Below are 25,159 nucleotides of genomic sequence, written 5' to 3'. Positions count from 1 at the left end.
AACCAGCCACGCCGTGACTATGGGAAGCCATTATACTCTTGTCCTCTATCCGATCAAAATGTCACAAAAATTGGTCAACCTCTTGTTGAGATTATTTGTACTCGCGTTTGTTCTTCTGGCTGAAAGTGGAAGCGGTTCGTTTAACATCACGAGATACACAGCCGGTGATGTTTTTCAAAACATAAACTCTTCAAGATCTTGTAACGACAGTGGTGCAAAATGCGTTTTCGACGGAGAGAATTCGCCATTTTGTGGGGTCAACTGCTGTTTCTGTAGGTGCAACAGCCAAACACCGACATATCTTCAAAGAAACGGCAACTGCAGTTCAGAAGATCGATTGATGTCCATTTTGAAAGTCCAAAGTACTATTCAAGGTAAGCTCATTTTATTATCATGACTAAGACAGACTTCAGTGAAGTCTTGGATCAACAGATAATTTTTAGTGAATTTGGCATCGAGCGCGGGACGTGAGATATTCGTCGATATTCGGCGCCAAAAGGCGACCAACATTTGGAACCTTCCCAGTGAAGGGTTACAATTTATTCCGTTTTGTACACATGGGCGATGGCTAAACTGTACTCTGCGCTGACAGAAAATAAGAGGCGTTGATAGCACGCCTGCTATTTTAGCCATGGCATTGAATTTTAATGAAAGCAAGAAGATTTCGAGTTTTCAATCATCGCTCATATCTTCTTAGTGTCGCGATTCTTTTCAACCATGGAGGGCAAAATTAAACAAACAACAAACAAACTTCCTTTTTGTTCTCCTTCTAATATCTTACACTTAAAGTTGTTTTGACGTAATTTTTTTAAGTAGCGTACCACGCGAGATCGTCCCATTGATGGATTACTTGATCTGCTTAAAAAAGTAAAGCCTATTAGGCAAACGATAGAACTGCTTTGTGCCTTCATTCTGTCGCTCACTATTATCCAAACGGTATGTTCATAAGGAAAACCGGCTGTGAAAGTTAAACGGCTATCTAGCTGGTGTGTTGTTGGTTACAACGAATGTTTGATCAATGCTTCGAAGAACCTTCTCTTCGCTTTCGTGATGAACTATGACAGCGACATGTTACGCCATGACTATGTCGAACTGTGGAGACCTGTGAAAGTCCAAGGTCAATGTTTCGTCTGTTGATTTAGCTGTAGATTATTATCACTAAAGCGTTGTGGTCGACAACTTTAATGTAAAGAAAAAGAAAGAATTGTCTCGAATTAATTCTCAACATATTGTCGTCTAGGCGTTCGGAAGACTCGGAATCCTATGATACCACGGAAGCGCTGGCGGAAAAGTGATATATACGATTATGGTATTTATGTCACGGCTGAAATATGTTTATGATCATTACTGTAAACAACTTGGACAAACTATAATTAGTTTTCGGCCGTTTTCAGATCTTTCCCAGTTTTCACTTTCACTATGTTCCTCTTCGTGCATTCCGCGGGAAGAACGCGTTCACAAGTAGTCTCTTGCGTTATTTTGTTTGCACGCATCTTTGGCTCGTCACGCAATCTTTCCCTATTATGTTCTAGTTTGGCGGTTTTTAAGCTTATAAAATTAAACTGCCAAGCTATGCAGGCTAGTACGTAATAGTATAGTGATAAAACGCCCCTTTTACGGAAGTGTGGCCTGAGCGGAAGCGGAAACCACTGCTTAAAACCTACTTTTCTAGCTTTTGGAGTCCTTTTAAGATGAGAGAGAAGAGTAAGATTTTTGCGGTGGAAAAGTTAAGGGGCGTATGAACACTTCAAAAGTGAGGACGAAATGTTAATACAGTTATAGGATTTATCATACGGAACGTTCGATTCTTTAACGTAGGCTTTAGCGCCGGATTGTTAAGATTAGGCGAAAGTTCAGGGACGGAAATCTGGTGGAAGTAAACGGAGGAGAACAAGAACAAGAAGAACAAGAACCCTAGGCGAAAAGACCGTTTCCAGCATTCTAACATGATGTTTACTATGACTCAAAATGTAGAAAACCGCACGAATTATAGCAACTGCGTAATAAGGTTTTCTAACGACTGCACTAATATATAGGCAAAAGCAATCGATGGGCAAATTTGTTTGCGCAAGAAGAGCTACAAATCACGTTGAACGTAAAAGCAAAAAAGAAAAAAAAAACGCATTCATTCATTCATGTAGCTTGATTGCATGTGGGGAATAACACCTAACCGATGCCAATCGCGGGAAAACATTTTAACTGATTGCAGGAGCGGGAAAACTTGTAGCCGGTTTTAAGCGAGGGAAAACATTTAGCCGGTGGCAAGCTGGGGAAAGCATGTAGCCAATGCCAAATACGGGAAAGTGTTTGGCTAGCGTAAAGCGCGGGAAAATATTTAACCAGCACAAAGCGCGGGAAATGGGAAGTGGCAAGTGTGGAGAAAGTGCAGCCAGCGGCAAGCGTGGGAAAACACGTAACTGTGTACCAGAGCATGCTGCATTCCTGCGCCAAGGAACAAGAATGTTCTAATTGGTTACATCTATCTTTGGTTTTGTTGACAAATGATCTTATGATTCCTAGGGTGTAATCATCGCACGGTTTTGGGTGTGGACCATTTTCAGTGTCTGAATGAGGTTCTTACCACACTGAGCACCGAAATTCCAGGCAACAATACCTTATACCTGTGTCCATGGAAGAAGGAGGTCGGCCTTATTCACTTCCAACTGGCTAAGAACTTGTTGAGATGCGAGATTCTCTCCAATGAATCGCTTTATCTCTTTAATGGCAGTTGGAAACTTTTTCCACCTGATGAACAAGTCCTGTCAAAGTTAAAGGTTGAAATTCGACCAGATCCCTTTCTTGAAGGTGTGAACAAGCTTTTTCTCAAAGTAAGTGCAAAGTAATGGTTTACGCTGTATAATATTATAAATGATACCGCAAAAGATCAGCGTTATTTTCTGTTCAAGGAGCCCAGTGGGAGGTTGTAGTGGATTAGCGAATAGGACGTTACTTTCGAGTGGTTAGGGCGCCGGACTTGAAATCCGGAGGTCGCGGGTTGAAGTCCCGCTCTGACCACTTAGCTGATGTTTTTTCTCGGTAGAACCTAGTTCAACTCCTCGGTCATTCTTGTAAATAACCAACTGGTCTGCCTCCTGCCAGTTGGAATTTTTAAGCCTATTTATATGTTTAGTTGATATATTTGTTTCTTTCAGTTTAAGTGGCATGCCTGTGAACTAGCTTGGTTTAGCTAAGCGCATTGACCACTATAAACAACAACAACATTTGAACATTTTTGAACTTTCGAGAGAGAAGGAAAGCAGGTAGCTGGTCAGAATTGATTTAAGGAGTCATGGGAAAAAATAAGCTGCAAAGAGATTCTTGAGGAATGGATTGGTGAAAAGAAACTTATAATTACAGCCTCTCCTAAGTGCCCCTTAATCTTAAAGGAGTTCAGTCACGGTATTTTGCGTTGTTTTGGCCACGTACAAAATTACCTTTAAAGTGAAGGAAACCTGAAAATAGTAGTTACTTAGATAGAAAAACACCACAAAGGTAATAATAAACCATAAAGGAACAAGGATGGTTAAGGATGGACAAGATTATAGATTACAAACGACGAACTTGAAGAATTTGGGCTAAACTTTTCAAATCACGCAAACTGTGACGTAGCATCATCCTCGTATACATACTAACTGTTTCTTTTCCAAAGGGTACGTTAAGTCAGACTCAACTTCAAAATATGAGCTTTCAATTTTAACGTTTATCGTATATTTTCTACGTTTATTGCTCAGTGGACCACTAACTTTGGAAAGCAGTATGACGGTCGCATTTTGTCGCTCAAGTTGCAATGTCATGGCGAGCAAGGAAAACTTTTGAATTCTTGCGTGCATTTCAAGAAAAGTGGATCCCGTAAGTATAACGTTTTGTTTTAGAGACAACTGGAATTTTCGACGAGAACACGCACAATCCTAGCCTGGGGGAATTCCCGTTTGAAAAGGTTGAGGATGCTCATTGCCTCTTATAGGGGTATAAATCAAGGATATACTGGTCTCACTTAGGGTGTTGGTTATGAAACCCCGGTAGTTATAGTTTTCAAAGTATCTTGTGCACTCGAAGAAATGATAATAAAAAACCCGCTCATTTTTCCGTTTTCACGCTCGATTTCCAGCGGTCTACTAGCCCGGGCTCCTTTCCCGAGCAGCGACTGGTAATCGATGCTATTCCGTTGTAAGTGCTATCTTTTAGGGATCAAATAAAGCTTGAGCCATGCCCACATTGGTCTCCTTTAGGGGTTTAATTCAAATTTTCCAACAAGCATCCCTGACCTTTTCATATGAGAAACCCACTCACCACCACCCCCCTCCCCCCCCCCCGAAATCCTAGTTAAATCTGATCACAGGAGTCTCTCACTCTCGAGAGTAAGAGATACTTAAACATGAGTTAAAAGGGAACATGTTTTCAAATAGCAAAGCGGTCTAGTTTTGGCCCGCTGTCAAACTTGGACCCTGCAATCAAAATTTTGCTAGCAAATGCAGTATTTGTCCAAACATATATAATTTCGCCTTTCCTTGTTACCCTTAGTTACCGACATCAAGCCAACTTTAATACCATCAATGAAAAGCACCCGCGTAAGAAATTCTTCTGTCCAGAGGAATACACCGACAGAAGCAGCCACAACAACTTTCGCGTCTGTTGGAAGGGTCTCCATTTCAACGACTACACATGTGCTGATTGCTGATGATACGTCACTCGGAGACAAACCAAAGAAGTACAACGTAGTTGTTATTATTCTGGCAGCTTTAGGTGCGGCTTTGTTCGTCTCCCTTGCGTGTGTAGCGGTTATTTTTATTCAGTGGAGACGCAGCCGGTAAGCAATTTAACATTGTTAACTACGTGAATTCTGTTTATTATGCTGTACAAGGAGGTTCTAACTTTTGAGCCTGTTAATAAAAACCTAGAGTAAAACCATTTAAATGAAAGATAGTGAGCAGTATTTTCATGTGGTACTGTTTATTATGCTGTGCAAGGTGGTTCTAACTTTCAAGTCTGCGGATGAAACCCTAGTGTGTGACCATTCAAATGAGAGCTATTGAGTGGTACTTTTATGTGGTACCGCTCACTACACTGTACAAGGTGGTTCTAACCTTAACGTCTGTGGATAAAACCCTAGTGTGTGACCATTCAAATGAAAGCTATTGAGCAGTACTTTCGTGTGATACTGTTTACTTTTTAACTTTGAAGTCTGGGGATGAAACCCGAGTGTGTGACCATTCAAATGAAAGCTATTGAGTAGTACTTTCATGTGGTACCGTTCCTACATTGTATAAGGTGGTTCCAACCTTTAAAATAAAACCTAGGATTCCACCATTTAAATGAAAGCTATTGAGCCCTACTTTCATGTGGTTCTGTTTATTATACGATAGGCTAGCGTGTGTCGTTCAAATGAAAAGCCATAGGCCATAACTTTTGGAAACCACTCTGAATGGTTCTTGTTTTGTTTTTTTCATACAGACGGTTTAATATGAGAAAAGAAGCCAAGAACGGTAAGTCTTCTTATGAGAAGTTTGATTTTAAAAAATCGTAAAGAACATCGTTTTTACGCCCGACAGGGTTGCCACAGGCCAGGAAACGCTCAGGACAAAATTCTTCATGGTCAAAGAAACGTCATCGAATTTTATCTGTGTCGGGGAAAAGTTACATTTTGAAGAACAATCGGCGAAATTGAAACACAACACCGCTGATTTAATACCATTGAAGGCTGGAAAAAACACATCTAGGGTCACTGTGATCTCAACGATGTTTTTCCTTAATGAAGAAGGTTGAGAACTCATCAGGCTAAAATGAATGGATGAAAAGAACAGCTGTAAGGACAAGCTAGAAGGCCACTACATGTACTATATCTGACATTTGGTAGTTATTGGTCAGAAAAATTTTATTTTTATCAGGCAAAGTCAGGGAATATAAAACAAAATGTATTTTTACCACAATTGCTGCTAATCTCGCAATCTGATTGGCTAATTTGCTGTTGTCGATAAGAGTCCAGACAATGCTGCTCGCGTCAATATGTCGCGCAATGCCTTTTTCAGCTCGCGCTCTGAAAAAAAATTGCTGTGGACTCACGAGGCGCAGCCGAGTGAGTCCACAACATTTTGACCACTGTGATGACGCGTATCGTTGTCAATAAGAGTACAGACCACGCTAAACCACATTCGATTTGTTAAGTGGCAACTACTGCGAGACGTACGTTGAGTTTTTAACGCGGCGTAGACTGAGTTAAGTTCGCAGTCTAAACGCCAGTTAAGCTGTATACATTTATTCTCTGTCACATCTTTCCTCCTGACTTTCAGTGATATCAAGACTTCCTTATCACTTGCACATTCAAAGCAGCTAACAAGGTCTGTTTGTTTCCCAGCCTCTAATCCTGTTTACGAGCGAGGTGCCTCGGACACGTTAAAAATGGCGTCAATCACAAACAGAAGCGGAGAAAACGAGGAAGAATGGCCCGAGTATCAGCCATTGGTGGAGAATACGAAGCCCAATGAACAGTCAGACAGCCTGCCTGGTTACCGAGCGCTGTCTACTGGACAGAGGCCCACCCAAGGGGCCCGCTCGTCCAATTATCTTAGTTTAATAAAAGACGATACGGAAGAAGGGCGAAATTATCAGACTTTGGTAAAAGATGTTGACCCACAGGTTAGTCGGTTCACAGCTTGAAACATAAAATTCTCCTTTTCTGATTAACAGAGATTTATTTTGGTGTTAGTCGTGAGAATTAAGTAATGATCAGTGTCTTTATTCTCATCACTTGTGCTAACATTCCTGTAGGTATTACAGACTGTTAATGAAGAAAAGATTCCCGATTACCAGGAGCTAGAAGAACGGACCGATAGTGAAGGTGATTTACGTCATTTAAAAAGTTGCAGGATGTTTGTAGGACGCCTAGGCACGAGTCACCTTATTTCTATGTCATCTTGGGTTGCCCCTGTTAAACGCTTGTCTTGTGAACTAATATCGGGCAAATAATATGTTTTGATCTTTATATTCAATTGGTTAGTCTTTTTTATCACGTTTGTGTAATTTCTCTTTGCTGGGAGAATCACTTTTTTTCAATTGGAAGACACATAATTTACGATACTAACATTATTTACACTACTTACAATATTGACATCACTTACAATACTATCATTGCTTACAATAGTAACAATACTACCGTTTACTGCTTGCTATCGCGAAATTTTTTTTATTTGTTATATCTGCGGTGATAGATTTATCCCTTTGCAGATTACAAATGTGGATGATATAGATCTACTGATCTACGTCTAAAGATCCAGCACTCTTCAGTGACTCTGTGGTTTTGTCTTTGTAATTAATTCATAGGGAAAACGTATTATTAATGCTAATATTTTCTCAAAACTTTAATTTCAGATTCGTTTGATTCTTCTCACCATCCTTCCATGGATTCCAATTTAGATTACGAAGATCCTCCCTTGGAGGTAATTATGAAGAAAATAAACCCTTCCAAACCAGGGAAACAAAAAATAAACGATTTATCTTCAGACATGCATGATTATGACGAGCCAGAAGGTATTATCGTCATATCAGACCATGAAGATAACAACGAGCAGGCGATAAAAGACAATATTGACTTTCACGATTACGCCGACCCGGATAATACTGATGAAGATAACACAAAATGTCACGTGGTAGTTAGTGAAGATGCTTCTTGTTACCATGATTACGATGATCCCGCTGAATGAGAATGGGACCCGTGACATTGAATGGGTCTATAGTGTGGTATAAGAATCATTTACTGGTCACGGCATCTATGATCGTGGCTAGTTTTGAGCGTGACTAGTCATGAGCGTGACTTCCTGTAAGCGTAACTTTCTGTAAGCTTGACTCGCTATGCGTGACTTGCTATGGTTATGCTGGATTTATCACAGTCAAGCCTCAAACCCCGTCTATCCAATAGAGGAACAAATCGAAGTGAAAAAGAGCTGGCGGGATTCAAGAATCTTTTTCGATCAGAATTCCATTCTCGAGAGTTAACTGAGCTCTCGGCACTGTAGTTGCCTAGCAACGCGACATACCCTGACGGTGACAAACTGACGACACAACTGTTGGAATGTTCGTGCTTTTTCTGATTTGTCAGTGAGAGTATTGGGAATTCTTTGTCTCTTATAACTCCTGACGAATATAACAAGTATTTTTTTCCCTCACTTAAGCGAGCATTTCTCAAAAACGTCAGTGGTTCTCCTAGCTATTCCAGTGTTCTAGTCGACAAAGCAAAGGTGTCAAAGTTAGGTGTATGTTGCTCACTTTTCACGGACGCTCTGTACACAATCTGAAGTGGAGGGTGGAATCTCACTTGAGGGAGGGGAAAGACTGGGTATTACGAAAATGGTCACTTCCTTGATATCTTCACCAAAAAACAGTCATTGACCAACAGTCATTGGTCACAATGAAGGCCTACTTCAAGTTATATATGCTGTGCTCAAGTATGAACCAAGTTATTTAATCGTTTAAGGAAAATCTATATATCTGGCGAAAAGGCTTTTCGTTTATTTTCGGTTTTGTAAATAGTGAAGATTTACCTCTAAGAGTAGAAATTTAGTGTACGGGCTAGAACTTGCTCTTCAAAAGAACAGAATGAAACTTCAATTTAGCGAAGACATCGTTTTAGGTGTGCTAAATAAGTTTAGTGCTAAGTTAGCATCTAGTGGTCTCTCGTTTTACGCATGCTCAGTTTCATCCTTTGCAAGACCCGCACTGATGACGTAACACTAAAGAGATCTGATTGGTCGTGGCTCGCGCGCGAAAATTTGTGACAGAGAGAAACGCCCGTCAGTGACCTACGTATCTGCGTGATAGTTACGTCATTAGAATTTGAGTCAGACGTTTCTGTAGCGGAACAGTACAGTGCACATTGAAAGACGGCTAGCTAAAATTTAAATATTGATAATTTAGAACTGTCAGTAAGCTGATTCCTCTCGGCTATCGTACACCTCCTTAGTATAAATTTCTTTGTCTCCCCGACGTTCCACTGCTTAAAACATAGATAGATAGATAGATAGACAGACAGACAGACAGACAGACAGATAGATAGATAGACAGACAGACAGACAGACAGACAGATAGATAGATAGATAGATAGATAGATAGATAGATAGATAGATAAAAACTTTATTAAGAATGTCATCAACCACCTAGCTGGGGAAAAACTCCCCTACTAATACGGGGACATAACAAAAACGAGTTAAATTAGAAGAAAATACTAACATTCAAGATAGCGGCCAAACATTTTGCGGAGAAATATTGACGGTCTTTTCTCGGTAACAAATTTTCGCGCTCGAGCCACGACAAATCAGATTTCTTTAATGCTACGTCATCTAGCAGGCTTAGATTATCTAATGAAACGGAATAAGTAAGCCACTTGGGAGCTAAATTCAACTTTTACTGTGGGACCACACCGTATGTCTACCCTGTTAATACGACCACCTCTTCACTATGACACCATTTGTAGTCCATTTAGCTTAGTTCGACATGTTCGTATTTTATTAACGTTAGGGCAGCCACTATTTTATGACCCAAAGGTGGTCGCATTAGCGGGGTATGGTCTCGCCAACCATGAGTCTTTGAATGCAATATTTACTTCCTTCCATTGTTCTATTTCCATATGTATCGGTTGAGTCTGAAGTCTTTCCGGCCTTGGCTTTCGTAAGTTTTATTTTTGTACAAAGTAACCAAAGATTAGCTGTGACGTTTTTCTAAAAATAGCTTCGCTTGTATTACAAATTACGGGTAGCGAAGAAAATTACAATAGTGTAAGTTATATTGCTACTGAACTGAAATTCACTTCACGTGGTTGATGATTTTCTTTATTGTCATCGACTGTCTGCATGACCAGGCATTGATAATGTAAGGAGAAATAAGAGGGTCCTAATGAAAGGGAAGGGGCCCAACCGAGTATCCCATATCCCGTAAAGTGGACTTAAATTTTGGCCTAAATACCCTGTATCCCGTTATTTCCAGTTGAAAAAGTAAATGAGTTCCTACTCGATGTCCCGTTTTTATCTGATATAAACATCTCACATCCCATTAATTTTTCTTTAGATATCCCGAAAACCCCTAATAGGGCCTCGACATGGGGTGAGAGATTAATGGATGTCCGCTGACCAGCTGTGACGTCATACAATCGTGATTAATATTAGTCGCTACAAATGCTGTGATCACGACTTAATTTTCTCCTCACAAAGGGAATCCTCTAGGTTCTAATTACATTAAGAGACAGATCTCGAGAATTCTAACTCAACGTGGAGTCAGGGAATTCGCAAATACACAGGGAGAATTTGCCTCGCTACCTCGAGATTAAATTCCTTACAACTCGACGATTCCAGTATCAAATGATATATACTGTGCATGTTAAGATTTTAGCGTCAAACCTCCTTAATTTGGCGAGCGACAATACAGAGTTACGTACTTGAAGCTTTTCTTGCTGTGAGGCAATGTTGGTTCCTGACAAACAAGGTCGAATATACTTACAATATACTGTAGAAATCTTGGAGTTGTAAAAATAAATTTATCTGGTAAAAAATTTTCTAGCCAAATCAGAAGCCAATGAGATGAGATTGTGTTTGTTGTCACGTAGTCAGTTTGTTGTTTTCTTCGGAAAAGCAGCGGTCCGTGGATGAGAAAGTTAAAACATCGAGTAAACAATAACTTCACCAATAGATGTGTCAAGTGAAGTTTTCAATCAAATTGGCGATATTTAACGTATGAGTGATTTGTCGCGTCAAAGTGCGTCCATGTGCGCCAATCAGGTTGAAAGGACTTCATTCATTACGCCAGCATCACGGAAAGTATAACTTATTCACCGCTTTCTCATATCACACTACGTCAGTGCCTTTGAAACAGATCGAGCAGGACGATTCGCGTGGAAAGACCCTTCAACTGTGGAAATCAAACGCCAAATCTAATTAACGCTCGGATCATGAGGTCAGAAAGTGCCACAAAACTTAGCTGGCTGCTCTTTGTGATTTTATCCCAGGCAATAACAGTTACCTGTCAAAATGAAACTATTCCGACAACAAGTTCTGAAGGTAGGTTGCAAATGCACAGTATTTCAAAATCTGCATGTAAGTTTTAATATGTACTACATGTTTGCGTTTTAACTTGTCCTAGATTACGTAATGTATTTTTTCTGTTAACGTTCGCTCAAGTAAGTCATATGCAACCGAAAGTTGACTTTTGTTTGTACAAAATTAGCTGAGGCGCTTATAAGATCAATAAAAGGACAACACGGATACACTCGATAACTGGGTTGACATCTTTGTGAATGCAATTGCAATACTAATTACAACGAACTTATTAGGTTTATTCAATGCTGTAGCTTTGGTTTAGTCAAAAAAATTAAAATGGTTAAGTCAATGCATTTCTTTTTTTCAAACTTCTTCGTCAAACCTCTCTTTATAAATATTGGTTGAATAATTTAGAAAAGAGCCCTACACCAACGTTCTTGTTATATTTACAATATTACAACATAAAGTGCATTCTTTCAAGCTTAAGGTTGGCTATTGTTGTACCTTTAAGGGTCATTAAATCAACCGCAAACTTGTGCCAAAATAATTATTACTCAAAACCTTGAATAAAGCTTCTATGAGGAACATATTTTTACCATCTTTTACCTTAAATAATAAACTACAAGCAATCAACTGAGCATGCATATTTATAAAATCTCATAAAAACTGGAAATGATGTCATACAGCTTATTTGTTCTTCAAAAGAATACAAATAAAGAGGAACAATATTTAAAACAAGAACATTTTTTCTTACTTTCATGCAACAGTAGAAAGCGAAAAAATGACGCAAACTAGTCCTATAAAGTTACGGGATTTTCTTTGCTCTTTTCACACGGGCTGCTCACTAACAGCTACTTTCTTGTTGTATAAATTTTTAAATGTTTAAGACGAAATGTGTGATGCTCCTATCAGACAGTTTTCGAATTAATTTCTTAGGTCTCGTCCACATTACGTTGAAACGACTTCGTAACGACCGGACACCGAATTGGTTGTTAATTCTTTCTCCTACGAAAAGTTCAAGAAAATTTTAAAACGGCTCTTTGTGGAGCCATTCAAAATGGCTCTTTTCAGAGCCACCGCAAAAAAAAAAGTCTTGGTCTTCGTTTGCTCGAAGTTTTCAGAGGGAAACTGGTTATGAACCTCGGCAAACATGAAAGGAGCAAGCAAAGATGCCAAGAGTTATGCTGAGAGGTCCAAGACCGGGCACAATCTTTTGGCTCAGAACGGAGTAAACAACTATTGTGTTTTATGCACGGTCAAGGCCAAAAAATTGAACAAAAACCTAAAACAAAGAAATTTGTCGGATTTCATTACTATTTCCCTCTATTAACTATGGTTTGCTTTGATTCTTTTGTCATTGTTTTTGCTGATGGAAATTATTTTCCACGATGCACATTAAAAAGGATATATGGCTTTTCCAAAACAGAATACCTCGATCCTTTTATCATTTGACCTTAACTCCATTTTGACAAGGCAAACGTCACAGAAAGTAGCCTACAAGCCTGGCCTTGACAACCTTTTATATAATGATTTCTCCCGAGTACTTTTGCCCGAATCATCAGCGTTTTGCTCGAAAAAATTTCAAAAATTTCTGAAACTGGTGGGGAATTGCACACCTCCCGCCCCCCCGGCTCGTACGCCTATGATCTTTTCAGTTTCTTCGATTACAAACAAAGCTACAGGCTTTGAATGTGCGTTTCACTGCCCTCTAAGATCTTTAGTCATTTATTTAAACCTTGCCAAAAAGAGCAAAATTAAACACCATTTAAAAATCTAGTTAATTATACCCATTAATGTATTCTAAGCACCGATCAATATTTATATCCTCGTTGTAATATCAAATGTCTCACAGACAGATTTATTATTCTTAATATTTTTGTTCTGAAGAGAAGTACAATGCATTATTATTTTAAAAAGAATTGCGTCGAGCGTTTTTTTGTGTGTGTGCAGGAAAATAAAGCGGAAACTTTTCAGTCCGAGCGCAATACCTAAATATTTCGTTTTCAAATGCAGTTATCTAGTATTATAAAATCTTGACAATTATGTAAAGGTAACAATTTTACGGGGGGGCGTTGGGATTTTCAGTTTTGCGGATTTTGCGAATTTTTGGTTCGGTTTTTCGGTTTTTCGCAATTAAAAACCGTGGTTTTTCGGTTTTGGTGTCTTGTGCCGGCGGTTTGCGAGTTTTCCCCAATTTAGTGTTTGTTTTTCGGTTTTTGTCAACAATAATGGCGGTTTTTCGGATTTTTCTGACCTATGTATTTTATGGTTTAATTTTTCTGGTTTTGCCAAGGAAGTTACACCATGCAGTCGCGCGAAAACTGTAATTCCAAGGGACCTCTTGTATAACCTTCTACCCAGACTTTCTTTTAGAGGAATCCATGACAAGCGTAGTCTCTTTAGCAGCCGTTATTTGGGTCGTAACGGCTGCCAAGCAGACTAAGAAAAGCATAAGATAACATCAAAGCAAAAGACTATTTCTCAAATATCACGCAGCTGGGATAATATTTTGGGGACTTTGACCTTAGACTATGGACCATCGAGTTCAGTTCTATAGCTCACTGAATTGCGAGTTTTCTCTCTCCCCTTTTCGTTGCGGGAATAACATTGCGCTCACTCGCTCCGTTCACGTGAAATAACAGCAAAGGAGAGACTGTTTGTTTGGTTATAAAATAAAGAATTTTTGTTAAGTCCGGCTGCCATTGTGCCTACACAAATGAAATTCTGACAATGGCAATCAAAAAGCGACATCATAATGTGGCGTTTCTTTTAAACAAAAGTGAACTAAAATCATTTTATCGTGCAATTTTTTTCTAGCTTCCCATTGTTATAGGCCTGTGGAACCTATTTACAAAAGAAAAATAGGCAAGTTTTTAGGCTATGATGAGTTCTACACTAACGAGGGAATACGCAGAAAGAACTTCGGAAAGTAAAACAAGTTGACGCATAAAAAGTTAAATAACAGAAAGAGAGATTCTGAAGCCTACCAAAGCTTTGTCAGTGAGGGCTTTTATTTCGGTTTTTGGACGAAATTTATTGCGGTTTTTCGGTTTTAGGCGATGTTTTGTGCGGTTTTAAAGACCTGGTCTGAGACTACAACATAACTTTTCATAACGAAGCCGGCAACGCTGTAATATTACTTTATGAACTTTATCGTAATTCACTGACACTCCTTTCACGTCAACTAAATATGTTTAATTAAACCAGGTTTTAAAAAATGAAAATCAGCAACAGAAAACTGGTAGACTGAATTTTACACATGGTTCTATTAAGCTCTGACGGGCTAATTTTATTTAATTTTAATTTAATCCATTTTCACTGCGCAAACATTTGTGCACAAATTATAAGCCGTAATTAAGAAAACATACAATACTTTTACTACTAGGTCATTCATTATGCTAAATATTAAGTTGAGAAACCTCAGTTAGAAGCTTCTACGACGAAAAAGCTTTTAAACTGTGTTTAACTAAACACGTTTAGTTAAACAAGTTTTTCACAACAACCGGCAACAAAATTACTTGACTAGTTACATGATTTATCGCCTGGGGTAACAGCACCTTTAATAGTCGATGTATTCAACACGCCATCATCCACTCAACTGGTCAATAAAATATCTCAGACGAAGTTTGAAGATCTTAAACTCTTCGATACATTAGAAATATTATAACTCTAGTACTAAGATACTAATCTAGCCGTAATTCCGGTGAAAGGTAAATTATCAACATGTACAGTGCACGTGCAAAACACGAAAAACGAACACGGATGACAAATATCTGTTTGTCATGGTTCTGTATCCTAAGGAGGTTAACCTAACCGGCATAGTTATAGAGGAGAATGTTATGAATCCCGACAAAGTTCTTTATTGTATGTCTTTATTAAGGAGCTTGAGCAAACCATGACGGCACTGGAACGAAAACGTCACTAAGCAAAATGTTTAATGAGCAGAACAATAAATATGCACCTCTGCAAAAGACAAGTTCTGTGTATTTTGGAGAACACAGGCCACGATGGCAAATTTCTGTTATTTCTTTTTGGAACTGACAGCTAGCATTACATTTTCAGTTTGAGCAAGTTTTCAGTTTGATTAGCGCAATAAGCACGGATTCAGACAGTTGCGCAATGCGAAGGTACAATATAAATCCATTTTTCTCTAGACGTAGTCCCTGGGGTCGCAGTTGTCATTGCTTAAGGTTCCTATTCTCTTTATTGGCCTTGACCTTGCTCAAAACACAATTGTTGCTTACTACTCGGAGTGAGAAACAAACTAAAAGAAACGTTTTGGTTACGTAATTCATGACCACGAAGCAATAGATTGGAGACCTTCCAACGTATATGTTGGCATCTTTGTTTACTCCTTTGATGTTTGCCGGGCTTCATAACCATTGCACTCTATTAACTATGACCCAGCTTGCATGGCTATTACTGCAAAATACGTATAGAAACGTACTCTTAGGCTCCCGAAATGTAATGCTAATAACCTGTTTCGTCATATTTGTTCCAATGGATACCTCTTAAAGGAGCTCAGCCACGATTTGCGCATATTGAAAAGTTTAGCCTCAATTTTTCAAATTCGTCGTTTGTAATCCGTGTTATTCTTCTCCATCCTGAGCCATCCTTGTTCCTTTATGGTTTATCAATATCTCTTGGGTGTTTTTCTATCTTATTAAACTGTTATTTTTAGGTTTCCTACCATTTAAAGGTAATTTTGTATGCGGCCAAAATAACTCAAAATACCGCGACTGAACTCCTTTAAACCCTTTCTAATCATAACCTTTGGTTAGTCACAGAATCATAGCATAAAAATCCTTCAAGCGACTGTCCGAGATGATTATCAAAAAATCCTTCTTCCCTTCTAAATTCCATATCATATCGCCAAGTGTCGCCAGCTAAGCAAATAAGATCCTACGGAGCCAAATGGAGCAGGAATTTTGGGGAAAAGTACACTGAACTGAAGAGGATCACAGTTCATCAAATTTGATTTTGTGACAGGATGTGTAGCATCAAAATTGCCATTCTGGTGAAGTTTTGTTTTTTCAGTCGTTATAGTTTCTTTTTACTTGCTATTTCTATGTTTTTCCCGTTTTTTTTTCTTTCGGTAAGATATCGAAACACGTTTATAGCGAGCTCCATTTCCTCCAAGCTATACTTATTAAAACACGATATTTCCAGCCAGGACTTTGTCCCTTAATTCGACAGCTCAACATACTGCAGCCATTGTATTCAATTGTTGAAGCAATATAAATTACTAAGTGGGGCATTGAGAGCGATGTATGACATTTGCACACCGCAGATATTTTAACTAATATCGCATTCCCATTTCCATTACCGAGAGCGAAACATAAACAGGCTAACTGAAGCGCTATTCAGGGCTAACCTGAGTGATATTCATGTTAAGTGAGCGCGATTTAATCCTAAGTGCAGACTGCAATCTGCATATGTCATACCACGTCTCAAACCCATCTTTTTGGATAGTTTAAGAGTCGGTGTTGTACCTGCTGGGGTAGGGGACTAAGAGTTTTACTAAAAAGTTTGTTTTCAATTTGCAACATTCAGCTGAATATTTGTGTAAAGAACGAAATAAGAAACGCCTTCAATCCACCATGGTCTCACACTCGGCTAAGCTACCGCACCTCGCTTGGTAACCTTTACCACAAACTCGATGTCAGCCCTACAGTCCCTTACAAACAACAAGCTATATTTTTGATCAAAAAGCTGACTTCAAAAACAACTGACAGCGTCTCTGATCTTCTAGTAAAATTAACGGTTTTAATTTGACAGACAGTGCAATGCTGAAAACTGGTGTAATGCAAAGTTTGAAGTCTACCTTATTATGCAGTTACACAGTTTATCTTTTCTTGAAATGAGTAAATGAATAAAGAAAGAACAAGCTCTCAAAGAAAAGTTCTTGCTTGAAGGGCCGCTTTTCGTTTTGAATTTCTAGCTTTCTGTCATCATTTTAGGATTTGAATCAACGGTTCCACCACACCATGGCACAAAACAACCAGCCTCGCAGCCACAGCCCATACTGATAAGCACAGATAATACCATTACTGCAGAAGTCTCAATAGCAGGCAGTAGCGCAGCGAAATTCAGACTAAAATCTGCTTCAACAACGAGAGCGACAGCAATACCAACGACAACTCAAGAGCATGAAATCTACGAAACAACAGGTCATTCAACAAGGTCACATACTACTTATTCTGAAACACGGGTGGTTGAACGTTTGCCGAATGAAAAGAGCTCAACACCAGTGCTGATTAAGATGTCACATCCGGTTGTTACGTCATCACCTATCGGAGAGATGACGTCACGGGAAGCCACTGAAGGTGTCCAGCAGGTGGAGACACCTAGAGATAAGTCCAGTCTGTCTACGTCATCTTTAATCAAAGACGTTATGAGATCGTCAGAGGCTTTGAAAATTGAGGCATCTTCTTTGCTCACTAAACAAGAAACAACATATACCTTACCATCATCTCAAGAAAAGCAAATTTTGTTTTCTCAAACCAAGGAAAAATTGACAAGTTCCCTATTTACGGAAATCGAGTCATCCTCTGTCCTGGAACAAATTTTCTCTTCCGAGAACAAGGAAGAAATGACAACATTCAAAGTTTTAGAAATCACCGCATCCTCTATCGTTAAGGAAGAGGAAAGGTCCTCTCTGTCAGCAAAGCCAGTAAAGTCGACTTCGTCTTCAATTAAACGAAATTTGTCTGCTCAAAGCATGGAAAAAATGACATCATCCAAAGTGTTAGAAATTGAGTCATCCTCTATTATAAAGGAAACTCCTTCTCTATTTATAAAACCAGCAGCGTCGAAAGAAAAAGAGTCTTCGTCAAGACAAGTCTTGTCTTCTGAAGCCCAGGGGGAAATGGCATCATCCAAACTAGTGACGTCACCTTCAATCGAGATGTCATCACATGACGAGAAAAGGACAGTACAAACTTTCACGTCCATAAAAATCAAACCTTCATCACTGGAACTGAAGGAAATGACGTCACTTCCTAAGACGATGATGACATCATCTCAGTTAGTGAAGACCACGACATCATCCAGAGCTCTCGAACCTGCATCAGTGGAAACTTCCTCCAACGCCTCAAAAGACGATAACCCATCAGAAAATATAGACATTGCGACACCTCGAGATACCAAAACATTTACCTCTTCTAGAACTTTCATGCCCCAGGCTTTTGGAGCTTCAATTGTCCACAAAAATTCATCGCAACAATTAGAATATATGAAGTCACCACCTCTAACGAAATTAATGTCATCATCACGGTTGCTGACGTCATCAGAAGCTATAAGATCTACACCACTCAAAACAACAACTGAACCCAAACATTTAGAGGATATGACGTCACTACAGTCAAAGAATACCATGACGTCATCACCAGTGGGTACTCCAACACAAATCATGACGTCACCGCAAGTCAACAAGGAAATGACATCATCTTTATCTCAGACTTCTTCACTTGAGGACACCGAGTCATCATTACTAAAAACTAATATTGTTACGTCATCTAAGTCAATAAAAGATTTGACGTCATCTCAAACTATTATATCTACCTCCTTCAAAGAGGCGAATATCGTGATAGCAGCTCTAATGTTATCTTCATCTCAAATTGCAGATATGATTACGTCATCTCATCCCAAGACTATGAAAGCCCTGACGTCGTCTGCTGCTGGGTCAACAGGGGAAATACAGCCACCCACTACAGAAACGACGAAACACTTAGATATAGAAAAGACGACTACAACGACAAAACCTCTAACCACCCCTCAATTGCCTGAAGAAAAAACCACAACATCATCAGAAATGAACACTTCTGGCAAGAAATCAGTCGCCATGACAACGTCACACCCCACCCATCATCCTGTTCATCCTAGCGAACCCACGCACCATACTAAACCCGTCCACCCTGGCGATGCCACTCATCATGGAGACAAAAACACCACAAACAAAACTCAAGATGGTCATGTGGTAAACCCCGGCTCGCATAGCACTATGGGATATCCCGATGAACCACCCGCGGTAGAAGCTTCCACCGATGAGAAAGATGATAACAGCTGGCAGATTTCAATTTATGTGGTTTGCGCATTGCTTATTGGGATGGTGTCGTTCGTGATAGTTATGGTTGTAAAAGGCAACCGTGAGTTGAAGAGGTAGGCCTTGTATTTGTCCTGAAAAAAAATCATAAACCTCAAACTTTAAACTTCTTTCTTTTTACACGTTATTTACAGAATTTACATTGGTATTATGAAATAAATATAAAAAGATAAAATGTGCTTGGTAATGAGAGCACTGGCCTTGGCTTTCAAGCTGGTTACCACCATGTTAAGCTAAATGCAGTAGAACAAAGTAAAATACAAAAAAAACATTACTGAAAATACATTACAGAAAAATATATATACATTACATAGCAACTATTATTAGCTCATGCTGCTTCTTAAAGAAATTTCACCCTAAGTTTTTTAGAGAAGGCTGTGATGTGGGGTTCTCTCAAAACTGATATTTCCGACTGGGTGGTGGCTGGGGTAAGGGGGGTGGGGTGAGTAACAAGTCATCACAACACTGAAGCATGGAACTCTGAAGCATATTCTTTCTTAGGTCAAGCGTTGTTGATTCCTAAAGTCTTGAATACCAATGCTCTATCTATATCCTTAGCCTTACATTAGTTGCAGCACTAACAGTGTGTCAAACATTTAGATTACTAACTTATATGGCCTGCACAACTGTTCAGTTATTTCAATTTTAAAAAAAGCCAATTCGGTTTTGATCTGTTGACCACTAGAGCACTCAGAAGAAATCTTGAAATTAATTAAGAAGACACAATTTTACGTCAATTTTTATTTTTCAGAAGAGCAAGTCTCAGGAAGCGAAAACGTCCAGGTAAAGGCTATAAATTAGCCACTTAATATAAGTGTGGTGTACGAGGATTTATAAGAATGAAGATGTCCTCGGCCATTACTGACAACGTCAAATACGTCAGTTGAATGTCAATGCGCAGCAATGACTTATCTGAACGGCTAACAGTCGAAATCTTCATCGCTGTTATTGACCTGAAATCTCAAGGGGGGGGGGGGGGTACTCTACAATTTTGGCTCCAGGGTGGGGTCCAACCCATTACCCTTTTGTATACCATTTTGATGGAACAGGTACCCCTTTCGTATACCTTTAATTGAAAAAGGTATTCCATTCACGTGCTTTCATAACCTGCCAATATTATAAGTAGATCGCCTAAAAAGGACATCTTCTTCTCACTTTTATGTAATGCTCAATAAATGAAATCAAACAGCTATAAGATGCGTCTGTTCGAAATATTTTAATTAAAGGCCTTTTCAAATAACTAAATGATAGATTTCTCTACCCTTTCATACACCTCAGCTTGTGAAATCGCTACCCTTTTATATACCCGATGCCTGAAAAAGGTGCCCTTTATTTCGGGCGGAGCCTCCCCTCATAGGGAGTACCCCCGGGCCTAAAATGAGGGTAGGTTTACCTTAGCGACTCAAAGTTGTTGTTTTACTAGAGTCAGTTTTAATCTCAACGTCGTGTTATGTTTCCTGTGAACCATCGTAATCGAGAGGGTCTCAACGGGTGCCAAGGCTTGAATGAGAATTTAGCTGTTTACCAGCAAATGAGACCAACGGTAACACGCTCTCATATAAGGACTGTGGAGTCTCAGAAGCCTTAACAGTTAAAAACTCAGTCTTCTACTATAATAATAATAATAATAATAATAATAATAATAATAATCACTTTGTTTAAGTATCGATGTATTTAGCATGTATTTAGCACTACTCCTTCACATCCATCGTAAGCTTGTTTTGAAAAGACAAAACCGGCAAATCTCTCTGTGTTTCAAAGTCGGTCTTTCTCTAAATAATTTATTTTCGGCCTGTGTCTTCCGTGACACTTATTGTTTGTACAACTACGTTACATTTTGTGATTTGCTTTTAGTTGCTCGAAAGGATAACGCTTTTGTGCTCAAAATGACCAAAACGGAGGAAGCAAAGACGACTCGTGGCGCAGAAAAGAAAAAGGAAGAAAAACGACTCAGCATGCATAGCCGAGCAGGCACTGAAGAATCGATTCCCCTTTTACAATTGCACATAGGAGATGGTGAACATCCTGTGCTTAGTAAAAAGAGCGAGGCACAGGAAACCCAGCCTGATGAGCCATCCACTTCTTACAAAGATTCGAAGCCACTTATTGAAGAAAACGCAAACATTGTGGATAGCCCTGGAACTTTTATTTAAAAAGCGAATTGATAAATAGGCCATTTTACAGTTGTGTGCTTAGTTACCTGGCCTACAAATGCAAGCGAGACTGGAGGTGACCCTACCTTGCTTTGATACAGACCGCTCTTCTTTTCTCATTTAAATGCCAGCTAATTAGCATAACGACAACTTGATCGAGGTGAGGTCTTTATCAAAACAAGGTCACCTGCAGCCTCGTTGCCATTCAAAGGCCAGGTCACTGAACAGACAACTGTAAAATGGTCTATTCTTAAACTCTTTTCTTGTATCTACTGTTAATGACAACTACTGAGCATGCAGGTTTCCATGGAGCAGTTGTGGTCTGTCTTTGTGATTTGCATATACTTACGAGTTGCCATGGCAGACCATAACTTGACGAGCTATTGTTTTTGATCTCAGCTATATTTAGCAACAAATTGAATGGGTCTGATTGGTCATTTCTGCTCCTGCTTTTTCCTGATTTTCGCTCTACTAGTCAATTGTAAAATTGTACAATGTTCAACTATCTGTTTTACCAGAGTTAAAGGATGACTGCACTGAGATGGTAATGAATATTCGGTTTCAATTGTTTGATTCAAAATTATGTTAAATTTTGTCTTGTGAACTGTTGGGAAATATTTGTAATAAGTAGCGCAACCCCTTCCAGGCGTTCAGTTAGTTGGGGCGCAGTGTAAAAAACGGCTAGCGAAAAAATAAAGGAGAAGCGCCGCAGTTCTCTCCTTTTTTTTTGCTCGCCGTTTTTCGCGCTGCGCCCCAACTAACTGAACGTCTTGAAGGCGCTATATGTAGTGATGATGATGTTGTTGTAACTTATTGTGTTTAATTATCGAGTTTCCTAGAACATACTTATTATTATTTTTTTCTTTTTAATTTTTTATCTGGTTTTAACTTAAAACGTAATCTACATACACTCCGTTGAATCTGATTTGTCCAAAAGTCGCGCGTATCGCGAAATATGAATTTGTCTAAATTCGACTGAATTAAATTTTGTATGAATTCCAGGGCAGAGAACGCTTACACGGAAAAACCTTAATGGACCAACTGTTTTCTTTTCCACTAATAAATTTAGTCTTAGAATTAATGTGAAGTCTTCAATATGTTTGCGCAGACTCGTACAGAGCAATTTTCAAGTTAGCAATTTGGTGTTAAAGGAGCTACGTCACGGTTATCACATCTTGAAAAGTTTAGCCTAAATTTTTTTAAATTCGTCGTTTGTAATCCGTGATAATCTTCTTAACCCATCCTTGTTCTTTTATGCACATACCTATATGGCCCATACAGGAGCTTGGGCCCATATAAGGGAGTACTATCCCCCGGGAATGTATATCCGGGATCTTAGTATAGAAGTTCAGCTAGTCTTCAGCAAGCACTTATTTATCAATTCTCTGAACGAGTTCAGACTAAAACCTACATTACTCTAGCGAGCAGCTATTTTACTAATCACTGAACTACAAGCTTCAATATTTCTAGGTAAAAAATGATCTGTAGACTTGTTTGGGTTTACAAACCTAGCCCCCGACCTAACTTTGGAGTATGCCAGACAGGCATTAGCTGGCTTGACAAAGTCAATCTAACAACACTGAATATATGCACGCCAATACTTGAAAATTAAGATCGAAAGTCCAATGAAAGGTCTGCAAGGAAGAACCTAGAACAAGTTAAGTTTTACTGCGCCTTTCAGTAACATGCGGACTCTAAAATTTATAGCTCAACCAACAAATGCTTTTTTCGCTACCGTCAATCAAATGTTCGGCGGCTCCTCCCAGCTTCCGACTACTGCCGAGCGCGCGATAATCAAATGAAATCGTCGAGCACAGTTCAGACAACATAGTCGGAAGCTGGGAGGAGCCGCCGAGCATTTAATTGACGGTAGCGAAAAACGCATTTGTCGGTTGAGTCCGCATGTTATTGAAAGGCGCAGTAAGCAGCACGAAACCGGCTAAAACTGGAACTCTGAAGCTCAAACCAAGAATTCCCATGCATGCCTACTGTAGGAACTGTAACGAAAGGAGTTCCGTGCGGAACTGCGCGGTTAGGGACGGATATAGACCATCAGCTTGGGTGCTGTTGAATATACACGAATAACGGGTGGACGAACTTGACTTGGGGAAATCTCGGAAGAGCATAGGCTCGCTGCACGGCACTCATTACTCAATGCCAAAGGTATAGGGTCGTCTCTCTTCAGCCGGACGGTGAATGAGCAAGGACTCTCAAAGATCTGGAACTCTCTTGTCTTCTTTATCGTAGATTATAATATAGATAGGACCCTGCGCGTGCTCTGATTGGTCAAAAACCCATGTTTTATTTAACAAATGTAGAAAACATGAACTGCAGGCGAGTGTTTCCTACATTTCTCGTGTGTAACTAGCTTTATTTTTTCGCTTTTTTCTTTGTTGACACTGTAAATTATCCGTAGAAAAACACAAAACCATGCTATGAAATGCGACACCTCGAAAACCCCACCAAACGGAACAAACTTGATTCTTACTTTATTTTACGCCGGCAAGAAATTTCAAGTATAGCGATACTCTTTATAAATATCTAGTCCTGTATTAAGGTCAAAAATTAAGCAAAAAACAAATAGATGAAGGCTAACTGTCAGTTGCATGTAGCCAGATCGGTTATGATCTGTTGACAGCGAATCGACAATCTTCAAAAACGGCATAATATTATTCCTTTTAGGCGTTTAAAACAAATTCATGTTCATTGCTTTTATGGCCCGATTTAATCAGGGTTATATGGAGACCGAATCATTTGGATTGGGAGTAATCCAAATAATATGCTGTGTCATTTCCTGTTAGATTGGGACTATTTATCTAGGGGTGGGGGCGCTCCCTTATATGAGCTATAAAGGTATGTGTGGCTCTAAGGGGTATAGTTTTTGAACCACTTTGGTGTGTAATAGGGTATGGTTTGTGCACTCTGGACTTGGATTGGGGATGCTTTAAGAAGATGCTACTCAAACTATGCTTACGTGTACCGTGCACCTGCCGCAACGGCTTGTCACACTCTGAAATGGGGTATCGAAGTTTGGGTCGGGTGTGTCTGAAACAGGGAAGGGGAAATTGCACATTTTGGTTTTAAATAGGGCAAGGGTTTCACGAAGCTCGCCGCACAACCCCACCCAATTTTTCTAGGAGTATCCCCATGGTATTTTTACACCATCTAGGTCTAAGATCATTGAGCTCTTACTAACGGTATTGCCATCAAAGAGAGTGTGAGATGCGGTATTTGACTTACACCCGTTCTTGAGTTCCTTCCAGGGAGGAGTAGAAATACTCCTAGTCACTTCATGCAACAGAAACCGGGATAAGCTCCTGCTTGATGAGCTACTTGGCTCTTATGCAGACTTTGGTGGTTTCAGATCAGATATAGACTTCATTTTCAGTTTTTCTGACTGAAAACCCCCATCTAAAATGCGCATTGTAGAAAACCTCCTACCCCGGAACCTTTTGAAATAGAACTACGATTCGGAGTACAGTTCGGCTACTTTTGAAAAAGATCCTAAATAGTACATGACATGAAGTTATTATAATCAAAATCTGATTTCTCTTGTCAACATCGATGCATTGTTAAGTATTCAGGTAATGAGAATAAAGAAAATCATCAACAAAGGAATATTGTCCTGATGAAACACAAAATCCTCAGAAGTAAGATCTAAGGTTTAGGTGCTTATCCCTTTTTCAAAAGGTCTTCCATGCATTCTTTATACTTGGACCTCAGCTCTGGGTCTCTTGCAAGTAGGCGTCGTTTTAGCAGCTTGAGGCGGTGGTCGACCACCGACCTATTGTTCTCTAAACAAGGAGGGTCGTTCCTCCAGGGTAGGGCAAGCTCATAGTGGCCATTTTCCAGAGATGATAGAGTCCCTCATTAACTCCATGACG

General features: G+C 39.4%; 2 protein-coding genes across 3 annotated transcripts; both read left to right on the top strand.

Annotated features, from left to right (window-relative positions):
- The first annotated feature begins 8 nt into the window (after positions 1 to 8).
- Positions 9 to 9,218, top strand: LOC145502617 (uncharacterized). The gene is made up of 8 exons (XM_081481947.1): positions 9 to 374; positions 2,521 to 2,828; positions 3,732 to 3,849; positions 4,522 to 4,807; positions 5,452 to 5,483; positions 6,353 to 6,633; positions 6,766 to 6,835; positions 7,366 to 9,218. Exons 1-8 carry the CDS (start codon positions 20 to 22, stop codon positions 7,695 to 7,697), a joined length of 1,782 nt encoding a protein of 593 aa, XP_081338073.1. The 5' UTR covers positions 9 to 19; the 3' UTR covers positions 7,698 to 9,218.
- A 76-nt stretch (positions 9,219 to 9,294) lies between these two features.
- Positions 9,295 to 24,740, top strand: LOC145502614 (uncharacterized). 2 transcript variants are annotated; one of them, XM_081481942.1, is made up of 4 exons: positions 9,295 to 11,039; positions 16,979 to 19,178; positions 19,874 to 19,905; positions 20,977 to 24,740. In XM_081481942.1, the coding sequence occupies exons 1-4, from the start codon at positions 10,931 to 10,933 to the stop codon at positions 21,273 to 21,275; spliced, it is 2,640 nt and encodes an 879-aa protein (XP_081338068.1). In that variant the 5' UTR covers positions 9,295 to 10,930; the 3' UTR covers positions 21,276 to 24,740. The 2 variants fall into 2 exon arrangements, with proteins under 2 accessions (XP_081338068.1, XP_081338069.1); XM_081481943.1 differs by having other exon boundaries at positions 18,644 to 19,178; positions 20,977 to 24,739.
- The last annotated feature ends 419 nt before the right edge of the window (positions 24,741 to 25,159 follow it).

This window comes from Orbicella franksi, chromosome 11 (genome assembly GCF_964199315.1).
Source record: "Orbicella franksi chromosome 11, jaOrbFran1.1, whole genome shotgun sequence".
Classification (NCBI taxonomy): domain Eukaryota; kingdom Metazoa; phylum Cnidaria; class Anthozoa; order Scleractinia; family Merulinidae; genus Orbicella; species Orbicella franksi.
Note: the sequence above shows the minus strand (reverse complement) of the source record. Positions and strands in the feature narration are given on the sequence as shown.